Source organism: Theileria equi, chromosome 1, assembly GCF_000342415.1.
Source record: "Theileria equi strain WA chromosome 1, complete sequence".
Lineage (NCBI taxonomy): Eukaryota > Apicomplexa > Aconoidasida > Piroplasmida > Theileriidae > Theileria > Theileria equi.
In genome coordinates, this window is record NC_021366.1 from 2427148 (window position 1) to 2441298 (window position 14151).

General features: G+C 40.7%; 6 protein-coding genes across 6 annotated transcripts; 1 reads left to right on the forward strand and 5 right to left on the reverse strand.

Moving 5' to 3' along the window:
- Positions 1 to 430: 430 nt before the first annotated feature.
- On the reverse strand, positions 431 to 2578 carry BEWA_028960 (hypothetical protein; the record flags this gene model as incomplete). The annotated part of the gene is made up of 1 exon (XM_004829655.1): positions 431 to 2578. One exon carries the CDS (start codon positions 2576 to 2578, stop codon positions 431 to 433), a length of 2148 nt encoding a protein of 715 aa, XP_004829712.1.
- Positions 2579 to 3404: 826 nt separating this feature from the next.
- BEWA_028970 (hypothetical protein) lies at positions 3405 to 7058 on the forward strand (the record flags this gene model as incomplete). The annotated part of the gene is made up of 2 exons (XM_004829656.1): positions 3405 to 4440; positions 6427 to 7058. 2 exons carry the CDS (start codon positions 3405 to 3407, stop codon positions 7056 to 7058), a joined length of 1668 nt encoding a protein of 555 aa, XP_004829713.1.
- Positions 7059 to 7073: 15 nt separating this feature from the next.
- On the reverse strand, positions 7074 to 8699 carry BEWA_028980 (UDP-N-acetylglucosamine pyrophosphorylase, putative; the record flags this gene model as incomplete). Its single annotated transcript, XM_004829657.1, has 1 exon — positions 7074 to 8699. One exon carries the CDS (start codon positions 8697 to 8699, stop codon positions 7074 to 7076), a length of 1626 nt encoding a protein of 541 aa, XP_004829714.1.
- Positions 8700 to 8978: 279 nt separating this feature from the next.
- Positions 8979 to 10997, reverse strand: BEWA_028990 (kelch repeat domain containing protein; the record flags this gene model as incomplete). The annotated part of the gene is made up of 3 exons (XM_004829658.1): positions 8979 to 9034; positions 9267 to 10872; positions 10989 to 10997. 3 exons carry the CDS (start codon positions 10995 to 10997, stop codon positions 8979 to 8981), a joined length of 1671 nt encoding a protein of 556 aa, XP_004829715.1.
- A 392-nt stretch (positions 10998 to 11389) lies between these two features.
- On the reverse strand, positions 11390 to 11712 carry BEWA_029000 (hypothetical protein; the record flags this gene model as incomplete). The annotated part of the gene is made up of 2 exons (XM_004829659.1): positions 11390 to 11470; positions 11527 to 11712. 2 exons carry the CDS (start codon positions 11710 to 11712, stop codon positions 11390 to 11392), a joined length of 267 nt encoding a protein of 88 aa, XP_004829716.1.
- A 1140-nt stretch (positions 11713 to 12852) lies between these two features.
- BEWA_029010 (membrane protein, hypothetical) lies at positions 12853 to 14028 on the reverse strand (the record flags this gene model as incomplete). Its single annotated transcript, XM_004829660.1, has 1 exon — positions 12853 to 14028. One exon carries the CDS (start codon positions 14026 to 14028, stop codon positions 12853 to 12855), a length of 1176 nt encoding a protein of 391 aa, XP_004829717.1.
- Between the last annotated feature and the right edge of the window lie 123 nt (positions 14029 to 14151).

Consider the following 14151-nt stretch of genomic DNA (forward strand, 5'->3'; position numbering starts at 1 on the left):
AATTTGCCATTCTCCAGACCAATATTCCTCATCTTTATAATTTTTGAGTACGAAACTATCGCATAATATGAAAGCACGGGTTTCAGAGGAAAGTGCTATATAGTATATACTAGTGTTACATGTAGCATGCTGAACAACCTGACAGTGCTGATTTGCTCTTTTCACAAACAATGGACCATGGAATACATTCGGTATAATCTCACAGATGACTTCCTAGAGTTATAGTGACATTAAAGCGAGTATGCATGTTGGTGGAATGATATATACAGACGATCGAAGGAACATATAGTATGCAGTGACTTTAATTATAGTTACGGCGAATTAGATAAGCTTAATCTTGCGACTCCCCAATTTTACCACCTTATAAATTTCACGCGCAAAAATTTCTAAAAGAATTACTACAATTCAATAATACAAAAACAACAAAGATTTAACATTCTTGAGTGTTCAAGAAATTGTTACGATAGTGTATGGCTCTTCTGCGTGCTTCAGATGTCCCCAAAGTTTTAACATAGAATCGTTTACTTTTTCCGTTACAATTAGCGATCCAACAATCAATAAACGATTCATAAACAACACCCGGAAGTTTTGATGCATCGATGCCTCCATTTCCAGTATCTGTACCATTACAGAATGCATTTATAGTTCCAGCCTTGATTGCATTGCACCAATCCTGTGCGACCTTGCGTGTTTTTACAAAACCACCGTGGACATCTAGTTCAAATCGGCCAATGCAGAGTCTTGTTTCTTCGACCTTTTCAAAACTTAATGAATCCGTAGGTCCGTTAACAGGTCTAATCATGCTTCTTAATTGTGGTTTGAAGGGGACAACTAGACAGAGTACCTTACATCCTTCATTTTCCAGCCAGAATGAAAGGGCACCAGAAAGTTTAGACTGTACCGTATGTTCCATGCTTTCCAAAAATGCCTTTGCAGCATCATATGCACCTTGAAAGCCATATTCTGATACAAGAAATCCCTTTATACCACGTTTCGAGAGAGAGTTGTAGTAGACAGAGAGCCACATTTGACCTCCACAAGAGTACACAAGTCCTCTACAATGTTCCATTGCTTGAGCATGTTCGTAGAGTTTTATGTCTTCGCGACTCTTTGGGTTTAGTTGCAACGCAGTAGTACAAATCTGCTCTAACAACCCTCGTTCCTTTACGGCGAGCATAACACCAGAAGAACCTAATGCAAACGTTTCTGCCCTCTTTAGAGCTCCGTCAGCGCCGAATTTGCGAACTGAAAATGCTTTTCTCTTTCGGAGTCCAGTTGGACCCAAAAATACTGCAACATAGGAATTTTTAGTGCTGTCATATTTTACAAATTTTTTCAACTCCTTTGGAACCTTGCCAAGAAAGTCTCTTTTTGCACTTTCTGTCCCACTAGCTACCTTTTTCACTCTATTTACATTAGAGGTTATTTTCCTGTTAGACACAGATTTATCCTTCACACCCATCCTATTTCCACCAAAGGGAGTCTTTGCCCCTCTGGCTTCGACAATTGCAAGATCGCCACCAGCTAGACTCTTGCCAATTCTAGTACCTTTGCCACTCTCTGAGTCATTGGTTGAAGATTCCAAGTCATCTGATTCACCATTTGTAATTCTCAGAATTTTGCGTTTATGAAATGAGTCATCCTCAATTTCTGGAAATGTTACATCGTTGGCAAATTGCATATAGTCTTGGAAATCCACAATGTCCTCACAAGACACATCGCTAATTTTCGGCATTAAATCTTTATTTTCATTCTCATTTGGTGACAAATCCCGAATCTTTGGCAGGTTATCGACGCAGTTTACCCCTTGTCCACCTGGCAAATCATAGAGCCCATCGAGTTTTGCTAGCGACAATCCAATATCGTTGGTAGGGGGAGAAATGCTATTATGACTTCCTACATTATACTTAATGTCTACAGGAAAGGAACCTTCAAGACTAGACTTTAGATCGAGTAACAGCTGTTGATTCTGGATATAAGCCTTCAAATATGTAAGTTGTAGAGTTGCAGCAAGACTAGGATTTATAGACTGCAATAACTCTGGACTCGGAGGCATTGGCAAACGTGAAGTCAGTTCCCGCATTGCTTCCGTCAACTTTATCAAGTCTGAGAGCTTAACCTTTTTTACATCTCCATTCATATTCCGTCCATCATAATGCCTATCGTATGGACTGCTTCTGTCATATCCGTTATGCCTTTCATAATGTCGATCATATGGTCCACTCTTTTCATCACATGATGGACGTGTAACATCCCTGTATTTGTTCAAGGCTTTGTTATTGTATGAGTCAGATGGCAGAGATTCTAAGGAATTCGAGTTTCCATAAAACACGTTAACCATGGGATCTGAAATACTGCTAGACCTATTTATATCCTCTAGTGATTTTAGTTCATTATTATAGTACGGAATGCTCCGGTATATGAGCCTTTTGTTTGCTAATCGATCAGCATAATCCTGTTCATCCTGGTAACAGCTGTAGGTTGGATAATAGGGACTATAATCAAAGTAGCTTGACTCTGCTGCATTATTAAAGTTGTTTATTGGCAAACCTAGCGAGAGGTTTGCAGTGGTATCCATTTGATCGCCCATCTTGCGCGTTTCATGGGTTGAAAAGTGGGACCATCCAAGCCATTTATAACGTAAACGATGATTGTTCACAAGAATAACCTAAGGAAACTCACATTCCAATCCCGTGAGCACCTTTTGTGACGACTAGGATGGAATGAATAGACTATCCATGAATCTTCCGGATCAGCCTCTACGTCCTATGTTACACTTATACTTGTTTCATGAGACCCTTATTGAGTCCCTTTACACTCCTAACCCAGGTTTTAGTGAACCAAAAACGAAATATCGCCGTAAAAGCCGAGAGAAGAGTCCGAATGGACTCTGCAAGCCTTCCGCGCTAATTGAAGACACAAACCCGGGCCTTTACACCCTTTGCCTTTTTAAAGCCTGAATAATAGAAAAATAATTCAATGCCTCCCCTAAAGGCCACAAATTAGTGTGCACTTTGGTCTAGGACCTAAACAAACCGAAGCGGAGCCTTCGGTCGACAAAAGAATTCGCCTTTAATAAAATAGAGCCAAATAAACAAAAATTTAGCGCTTCTAGAACTTTAAATATAAACTACACCCCAAAAAATGACAAATAAGACCCTACATGGATCTTCCATCGCTATCTGGCCACTTTTAATCACACATGGCCAAAACTGCAGGGAATTGCAGTAATACTACCTTTAACTATTAGATGGCAGAAATTGATGGCGAAAGTCGGCACAGTAGAGAAGAAGGAAAGGAGAAGCCACTCTACGGGGTTGACACGAGGCTCTAGATTGGTCTATACTCGGTAAATCGAATTTATGGATAGAATAATGGCAAGTTGATTCCACCATATCTTTGATATGCCGATTTGTGGTTTGTGTAGGCGCTGGTTGGTTAATCCTATCTTCTTCCTGGCCACCTGGACTATCCTCTGGTCTTTTATCGCATTACTCTCTCTATCCAGATATGGAGAAGCACTTAAAAGAGGATACACTCCTGACGTACAACACGGCGGTCGAGAAATCCCCTCTAGTGATCGCAGATTTAATTCCTTCTACGGATCGGATGGTTTCCGTTGCAAAAGTGGCAGCGGAAATATTACCATGGACAGGAATACTGGATTCATTACAGGAAAAGCCTTGGATCCTCTGAAAAATGCACCTGCTCATCGTCTATACCTCAGCAGGAGGAGCAGAATAAACCGTCTAAACAAGGCTGTTGAGTTATTTAGGCTGGTCAAAAATAGGAGACTGAATAATAATAACCGTATGGTAGACATTCGTATTATAAACTTTAGAAACGACAAGTGCAATATGCAGTTAATGAGACTGCCAGTTTCGCCACTTGTGAATTTACAGGGAATTGTACCCTTTAAAACAATACCTGAAATGAGATCTGAAATTCCATTCAACCCAACTCCGCTACTGCAATCCATAGGATATAGATTTAAACCGGTTGAAGAGGAAGAAAGCGGATCTGGGATGGGAACTAAGCGAAAATATGAACGTTTCTGTGAACCATATCCTATGGATGCGATCCTCCAAGTTATGGACGCTAGAAGCGCGGGAAAATATAGCAGAATGTCTACAAAATACAAAATCACAGGAGAGGATAGACCTCCAGTGCCAGAAGATTGCAAGCCAGTACCTCCAGGAGGAAGTATAGGTAAAGGATACGGATTTGGAATGACACAGAAGCCATTGCCAAAGCGTAAACCAATGCTACTAGAAGTTTTCAAACCGTTTGACACACCACAAGATGAAATGACAAATAGTATGGAGGAGTTTTTGCAATATAAGGAAGAAGCTAAAGAATACACCAAAGAGGTTACAAAAAATATAGGAGATGGTCCTCATGAACAAGAAATTAAAGGGGCTCTACAAAATGTACTTTCAGGTTTGTTTAATTTATATACTATTGGTTTTCTCGGAATATTACTTTGCGACTGAAACATCTGACTAGGAAAAGAGATGAGACTAGTACAGCTCTTGTAGTCTGTTACAATCTATAAAATTTTCAACGGGTCCATGATGCCGAAAGAATTTGGAAATGTCAAAATAACCTCTAAACCACTTCTACGGGTTATATTATGAAATTTATGGATTTAATAGTAAATATCTCCGGGATAATACGCGGTGCGAAGATATATGTTAAAGACCCATGATAGTGAATTCTACTCACAAGGGATTCTGCATGCAGAAAACTCTGGGGTTGCTTAGAGTCTGAACATATTTGAATAGTTTTTTCAGAATAAAATACACGCATATAAAAGCACTAGTATAGCTGAATAGAGAAATATTCGATCGTTTGACAAGGGATACTACCTGATTAACTTACTGGAATAATTTCTCTCATGCTAAAAAACTTCTATATTTAACATGGAGACGTGATAGGAATGATAGAGATACGTGTCACTGCCCCTTTTTGTGGAATATAGAAGGAGTGCAGTACGACCAGAGGCGTACAGAGGGGTAACCGTGAATGGCCATGTCTGACGTCACTTCCACACTCTTGTTTTTCTCTTCACTGTTCATTTTTACTGGCTATTCTGGGTTTTATTTCCTGTGCTAATAGCATTTCCTGTCGTTTTAAAGGGGAAATTTTGTATGCATTATACTCCTCTCTGGATGCCGCAATGAAGATCTTCATAATCCTCTATATACTTTCCATACTGCATTTTTGCCAATGTGGGAATGAAAAGGACCAAATAAGAAGGGAAAGGACTCAGAGTACTACTTCTGAAGATGTGTTCCATGATGCTCTTACTGATCAACCTAATCAAGTAGTAGAGGGTTCCTCCGCCCAGGAAGGTGAGAATCTGGCGAGAAGATCCGCTACCGAACTGAATAAAGAAGACGGAGCTACGGGATACGAATCAAACGATGTATTCATTTCACAATTTCCTCCGCGTGTCACTTCTCCACTCAGGCTATCACCCCTTCCTACCAGGAGTCGCTCAAACTCTTTAGAGTCAGCTACGTTGGACATTTCACATCCTCTTAGCAGTATTTTCTACTGTATTGACGTAGACATTGATGGAATTCCAGCAGAAGTGTTTCTCACTGCACCGGGTGTTACTGTAACCCAAGTCGTTGACGGAAGTAATAAGATCGCAGCCATTGAGAGGAGTTCCAAATGCATTGCTTGTGTGACTTTTCAAAAGTCTAATGAACCAAAAATTGCGGTTGTTGTCACGAGGCACTCAGGTTGTTTGGCTCAAAAATACTACAAGAATGTAAAGACAAGTGGATGTCTCAATCTTCGTAAAGTTGGATGGCATAAATTGAAGAATCCTGGACAGAAAATTAATAAACTCAGAATAGGATCCTCTCAACCAACAAAGTTTCCGATGGATATTTCCGATACCTTTGATAGCACAAATTACCGCATGATTGTACACGAAACTGGTAGCATAACCGCTAGATACTATGCTACAAAACCTGGACATATTATGGGCAAAATTTTAGACCAAGGACATGATATATTCCACTTTACGGAAGGTGCAATCTGTTATCTCTGTGAAATACACACCAGAAATGACCACTCCCTCATGAGGCTACATATTAGGAAAGACTATTTCTTTTACTTTTGCTTTGAACGCAGAGGCAACGAGAAATGGGTAGGGCTTGCTGGTAGAGTATTTGATGAAGCTCTGAGAATGATGTACGAAGACATTAGATTTAGTGAGTAGCTGGACACTATACCGAGTCTATAGATGCGATATTTTCCTTATACATACCACATCATCATGGACCCGTTGAAAATTTTATAGATTGTAACAGACTACAAGAGCTGTACTAGTCTCATCTCTTTTCCTAGTCAGATGTTTCAGTCGCAAAGTAATATTCCCATTCACTGCGTTCTCATTCATACATTATTCAGAAACATATAACAAAGATACAACTAAAACACCTTATCTCGATGATGTTTGTGACGAGGGTGATATTATGAGAAATCCTCGTTATCTCGGAGAGTACCGATACAAGTACTGGTTCCATCCGTTTTATGGGTCACCAATAACTACAAATGAGATTAAAAATGCCATTAAAGAGCACAATCTTGCGTACCCCAATGAACAAATTAATTACGAGGAAGAATGTCGCTTTGACATAGTTTATTGCCATTCGAATGGTACCATTGTTGACTTGCGAGAAGATTCAAATCCAGACCCCGATGAAGCATCAATGGGTCATGATTCCAATCGTGCAAGTTTTACTCTCGATAAGAGAGGTAGGATGGACGCAGATGGCAACTTTACTGGTAAAGGAGAATATAGTGAAAGCAACTATTTATCCATCATCAGTGATCCAATGACGGATCCAACCGATCCAATAGAACCCCGTTTTATCATTCGAGCCAAACCTGGATTCATAAAGGAGAATGAACTGAAAGTTGGCCAAATATTCCAAGGTGTCAATGAAGAAGCTAGAGAATTATATCATGATAACATCTTCTTTCAACCCAGAAGCACGCGGGAAGAAATTTACCTTCCAGATGGCACGTCTCATTGGTGACGGATTGTCTTGGAATTATTTACTGGGCTTATCGAGAAGAATAGGTGCAGTAAGCTGGCAACCACTGTACTCTTCAAGTCCTTCCCCAGAATAACTTAAAAGCGGTGATATCTCACAAAATATACCATCGACATTACATTTTACAGATTTTAACCATTTTTTATATATAATATCCATTTTATACTGTACAGAGTTATCATTATTTTCCCAATCAAAATCATATGCCCTCTTAACAGGGGCGAATGAATCCTCCCTATCAACTTCTAAACATAGCACCTTTTCAGCAAATTTCATAACGTCGAATATAAAAAGCTCAAGTTTATACCCATTAATACTGTCTGGATAAACAAATTGTGTACCATCCCAATAGGGGATAGCCTTTTTAGCTACATGATATGGCATTTCCAAGTAGGCTTTATAATCCATTATTCGCCTAAGAAATGGACCAGAAAAAAGATGGTCGCAAATATTCCCATAGAAATTGTCATTTTGTCTTATTGGAGAATCAGAAGTGATTCTGTCAAGTTCACTGTATTCTACTATACAAGGATGTTTACCTACACAGAAAATTCCCAAATTCTCATTTTCCTTCTTCTTGATACATTTGTTAAGAGTATCAAATGGAAAATGAAGACCAAGACCGATAAATTCTGGATCAAGAGGTCTTGAAAGAGCATTGTCTACCGCGATTACGTGAAGGTGATCCAAATTCTCCAAGTGTTTCATGAAGGAATGACAGTTGTGAAGGCATTCAAAAATATTCCCATTGCCATTTGGAGCTGTAATTAGACCCTTTGAATCGACAAGGACTTCAACAGTTAGTGGATTTCCATCAGAAGACATGTGGAACTCTCCACTTTGCATAGTAAATACAGATCTCCTAGTTTCGAATATAGACCTTGGGGAATCTATGAGTTTACTTTGATAATTTCCACCCATGGATCCTTTTGGAGTAGATTCACTGAGAGATTCTCCATCATGTTTGCATTGAGTAGCATTCATGAAAAAACATGGAACATTCTTTTGTTCGAGTAAAACAACCAAATTTGGATCTAGCCCAAAGTAGCCATTTTTATCCAAATATCCCTGAATATCATTCTTATTGAACACAGATGTTAGAATGTATACAAGAGGTCTTTTAGAATCCGAGGAACTGTTATTTCCATTCTCGTGCTCATTTCCTCTGGTAGCTTTACTAGTACCCGAATCTTTTCCAGTCTCTATCACTTTGCCTTCAGCTCTATTACGGGTGTCTGTAGATTCGTTAGCATTTTCCGACAAAGAGCTCATTTCTGCATTGAGACACACTCGCCGTACTCGTTCCAGGTGGAGCTGCAGAAGCGTCTTGGATCCATTTGGAGTGATTTGGACCAGTGATTTATTTCCATTTTTTCCCAGTCTAGTTGATTGGCCACCAGCGAGTATAACTAGGGCGACTCTACCATCCCTGATAGATTCTAGGCCTCGTTGTCGTAGTATTTGCCTCTTATTCTCATCCAAATGCTTAATTACCGAACCTATTGCGGCGTCTTCATATTTTGTCTCGAAATTAATCTCCTCAAATGGCGCAAATGTCTCCTCGTACCTTTTGCTCAGACAAGAAAGCAAAATGCGCTTGTAGTAATCACACACATCTGACATGTAAGGAGACTTTAGTAAAACGTTTAAAATGGTATTCTGTTTTAAGAAAAATGGAAGGAAAATTCCCAGAGAAAGTGGTGAACTCAACTTGGCCCGGACAGTGAAGACCTGGCGACCGACTCGCCACCATTTGGATCATGGCAAGAGGAAACGGAGACTTTTAGCATACCATCACATAAATAGTGACGAGAATGGGTCTGCGAGAAACGTCGGATAACCTCGTTGAGGAAATCCATAGGACTAAATAGCCATGAAGAACAAGTAATGAAAATTTTACAACTAAAAGTCCAAAACAGTAGTGCAGTGACCGTACCTTGGCATTATCAGAGGTGGACCTAAAAATAAGTGTAATGGATACGAATAGAGCATGAACAAGAAAACTACAATGGTGAAAGTCCAGTAAGCCAGATAGAGCAATGGTGCGCAGAATAAACACTATAGAACAATTGTGAAAACTGTTCCATAGCTCAAATCTCGCAGCTGATCATTTCCTTCTACCAGACTCCATCCCATAGGGTCAGTTGGTTCAATGGGCCAACTACGCTACCTTCAATCCACTAAACATACCTGCAGTCCATACATCTGTTTCTGGTTGATAAAAATATGTAGAATCCAAAACACTGGTATTTTGTCCGCCAGTCATCAATATCGAAAGATCTGTAGAAACCATTGCTGCGTCCATAACTGGCACAGGGGCATCCTTTAGGAAACTGCTTGTCTGGTTCTTGGAATCCCAAGTCTCAAATGACGAGTGTATATTCTGTGTGTTATCAATTCCACCAACAATGAAAACTTCATTATGATAATTACATGCAGATCCGGCGCTACGTACTTCCAAAAGCCCATTTGTTATGAGTTCCCACTCATTTTTTCTCAAATCGTATCTCTCTACACTCTTTAGACGCTCGCCATTAGTTCCTCCAATGGCATATATACTTCCGTTTTGGTGTGTAACCATTGCGGATGATCTAGGAACTTTTAGTGTAGCCATTGGAATCCAATTTTTCATTCTAACATCATAAGATTCCACACTATCCAAAATGTTCATTCCATCAAACCCTCCAACACAAAATAATCTATTTTCAAATGAAATACCGCCATTATTCCTTCTAGGCTGTTTTAGTGATGCAGCTGCATGCCAGCTGTCACGAAGTCTATCGTACATTTCAACGTCACAAAGTGCCTTGTAATCCAAGTTCTGGCCACCAAAGACGTATAAAAAGTTGTTTAATACACCACTACCAAAGTAGATACGCTCAGTTCTCATTGGAGAGCAATTTCTCCAGCATTTTGTTTCCTGGTCAAGCAGTTCCATAGACTTTAGATGCTCATGACCATTGTGACCACCATAACACAAGACAAGAGGGTATGGACTGAATTTGACACGGTAGTAAGCAGCTTCATTCAAGATCATGGAACTCTCTGTTAGATCTCTAGGCACGGGTAAACTTGCAGGATTCCTTAAGAAGTTTAGGATAATCCTAAAGAGCTCATAATCCCGATCAATAAAAATTCTTCCTTGCCTATCTCTTCCAATTTCATATCGACCACTTAATAACCCATTAAGATACGAACTCTCTTGCTTTGTAAGTGTATGCCTAGATGTCTCAAATACGACACCACCAACATTAATATCCACCATTGTTTCCGAAGCAATTTTGGTATCCACTACCTTTCTCTTTTCTTGTTCAAAAAGCTCAACCTTTTGTCTAAACTTTTCAGTCTCCAGCTGCATGTATTTGCGGAAAACGTCACGTTCGTGTTCAAGTTTGCACAAATCCTCTTCTATGCGTCTACGAGAATCTTCGCGTTCAATCTGCACTTGCTTGAGCTGGGATGCGATTTCAGCATTTTGTCTGCGGCGATCCTCTGCCAATTTTTCGGCTTCAATCGCACGTTCCTGTTTCATTCTTTGTACAAAGGCCTCCTTTTCCTTTTGCAGTTCTTCCGTTTCTCTATTGATAGAGTCTCTTTGCGCCTTAAGTCCATTCTGTGTCTTTTTCAACCAACACAAAAAGATGCTCCGCAAGTCATTTACCATAACATCAAACTCATCCACATTAATTGTCTCAGGTGTGGTACTAGTTGTCGAAAGCTTTACCGGGACCAGGTCAGACGATATCGGCAAGTCAGCTCTATTGGCCAGATCCAGACGACCTTTACTATCTCCTTGCTGTAATATTATGTATGAATGAGTAAAGTGAATGTAATAATCTATAGCAAGCACTATTGTTGGAGATGGTAGCTCAACAAGAAGCTTTAGGTGAGAATGGGAAGGGTAGACCACACATTTAACATCTCATTTTAGGCTTGTAATGCTAATGTCTCAAGTTGCATAAAGCAAGGTCTCCCCAAAGGGTCACTAATGCTGCTATTCTTGGTACTAGCCCTAGAGGAACTGTAATCATCGCTATCAGTATCCTCAAGAGATCCACAGAGTTAGTATCCTGACCATGCTTTCTGGAACAATGGTAATAGGTGGAGCCATTTCTCCCCTCCCTGGTGAATACCCCGGTACACCTCTGCATGACTACAGAATTCATGCTCTGGTGTGTAGACTTTTATAATACACAGATATGGCTCACTTATCTACCAAAAACTCCGTAAATTTTCCATCATCCCTCGTTCTCCTGGGAGTGTGTGCGTCCTTACAATAGAACGTTACCCAGTACTCCTTGCAGTGAGGAATCCTAGCCTTCCCTAATTTCCTGGCCGTAACCAAAGTCTTTTAGAGACTCCCTACGACCATAAATTACAGACCTAATAGTCACCTAAAGCTTCTTGTTGAGTTCATGCTAGTTACGCTCGCATTCGCAATCAAACTTACGTTGCTAATCCCCGAGAAATCCGGCTGAGAGGCTGCGAAAATGTCGCTCCTGGGTTGAGCGAGTGGCGAGTTTAACCACGCCTTGTTTTCATAGAGCGAATTAACGTCGGATTCCGAAACAAAGGGAACATGTGGGCCCAAAGGGTCAACCACGTCCCTTTCACTACCATCACGCCCAGATAGCATTTTTTCAATCCAATCAATGCATACTCAAAAGTTCCAAATACATGGATGAGATTTTCAACCAAATGCGCACTTTAATACAAAAAATCTCAGCAAATAAATGTCGAAATGCGTACACACTGCAACCCCATGGATAATGTGTAATGAATGCATCAAAATACGGTTATACATCCACCCAAGCCGTGTATAGCGCCTTGTATGCGAATTTTACGATATATCACAGGTATTATGATGGTTTTAGGACGTAGAGTGTCGAATTGATCGCCAAATGAGCGGATTGTGTAAGCTACTCAGCGGTGGGTTGACTGTTTAGGCTTCCTGCGATTTAATGATGCTGAAATGAGTTTGGCGTCTCAAAATGGACCCATTTATAGAGAATAAACCCTAAGGATTGAAAGGAGCCATTACAGAAGATGGGTACCTAGAATGGAAGACGCAGAACGAATCCAAGGGGTTTTCCACATGGACTGAGCGTATGACTGACCTATCGGTCATTACGGAAAGCTCGCATATGTTACTGTGACTGACAGTCTCTGCTGGAAGAGGGCGTCACAACTCTGTCGAGGAGAGAACTATACAACCCTTGACCACCCGCTCTTACCAGCTTTCTCTACCATAATAGCGAATTATAGTAGTTAATGGAACGTGAGAACTTTCAGCTTGCTGTAAAACTCCATGAGCGCCAAGTTAGGTAAGCTGGCATCGATTCCTTACGAAATCTGTGCCTATTATTCTGCATGCATGTTCTCCGAGTTTGCAACCGCAGAAATGACCACCCATTGCCATTATATAAATTACCTTTCATGTACTACATGACAAATGTGAATTAAAATACAGCAAAATTGTTGCCAAAACTGCATTAGTGATTAATATATTCAAAGGATGAAAGTGATTTATAGAATGACCATGATAGTGTAACAGGTCTAGTTTTCACTTCATATTCCTTCTCTTAAATCTTTTCTTATTCTTCAATATTCTAAAAGAATTAACCCTTTGGGTATATCTCATACTAGTTGAGAATTACTGTTATTCATTGGAGCCTATTTATGCTCTTTAAAATGTTCGCCGCTATGAAGTTTGAAGGCTCTAGAACAGCTTCATTCATGCTCTCTCACTCATCATTGCCAAATTATCTGCCTCCCATTAAAATATACCCTGCCGATCTTCAATCAGCCATCCCCTGGGTAGATCCCTCGGAGGTAGTACATAGAGCACATGGTCCTTGGTCTTCATCGCAAAGAGTCTGTAGATGATAAGGAGAGGGATTATGACAAGGGTTATCCATCTGTCACCATCCTCAGAATTTGCGGAGCCTAACAAGATGGCAACGGCCAACAAGAGCAAGAGCGAGAATATCACACCTTCCAACCCATACTGATACGCTCTGTCCTTGCTAAATAACTTTTCCACATTTGGCCATTTTATTAGGGTGAATGATCCAGACATGCCGTTTCCACTTCCGACATAAAAAGTGCCCTTGTGGTCATAGAGGGGAGTCCTGTTTACCAGAGAAAAGACTACGCAGGAGATGCTTAGAAAGTAGACGAAGTATGAACCTACGAGGAGGACGTATCTGCCATATCCACTCCTCAGTATTGCCGTGGCCAGTGCAAACATCAAGATAACAAGGTAGATGAATACGTCTGCAGTGTCTACTCCAATTCTGGCAAACAGTCTGTGGAATGCTTCTCTCCACTTGCCACCAGTAGGCCTATTCTTCCTGTCATTACTGGGAATAGTACCATCTCCATCCCATTCACCGCTCATGCAATCACCCAAAAACACCTCGATTAGCTCCTCCAAAACCTCGACGCTCCACTCAATTTCGTGTCTCTCCGTCAAGTCTTCGATGTAATTGTTGAATGAGTAGGCCTGGCCCTCTGGTCCAACGACTAGAATCTCCGGGAGATTCTCAATGCCCTGAGTCTCCAGGAACCAGGAGTCCGTTCCAGGAGCAACATTGCAGTAGAAGAAGTATGTACGGCCACCTCCATCCTTTATGCCATCGATTCCCTTGGTCAAACGTCTGGATACGCCAGAGAAGAGTCTGAGCAGTTCCAGGTGTGCTTCATTCTCCGTGTTTATAAAGAGGACAGCGGATGTGTAGCTCCTATCCTCCGCAAGGACAAGTTTAAAGTACAAGTCATCGTCTATTTGCAAAATTTTAGGCCTTTGGGGGCGATTATTCGCGAGGCTCTCAAAAATGACGTGTTCCGCCTCATTTCCGCTGTATAAACCAATGAGTTGGTTGTAGGATGTACAATATGCAAGTTTGAGGATTGAAATGAGAGTGAGAAGACCAGAAATGAAGATTCGCATGAGTGATGTTTGAACTGACTCGTGAGAGGGGACAGGTACCTAGAAGCTTATCCTCGGGTATCCTAGAGGTCCACTCCCTATCTCATTACATGGCTAGTGTGCAGTTGATTACTTGTAAGCATT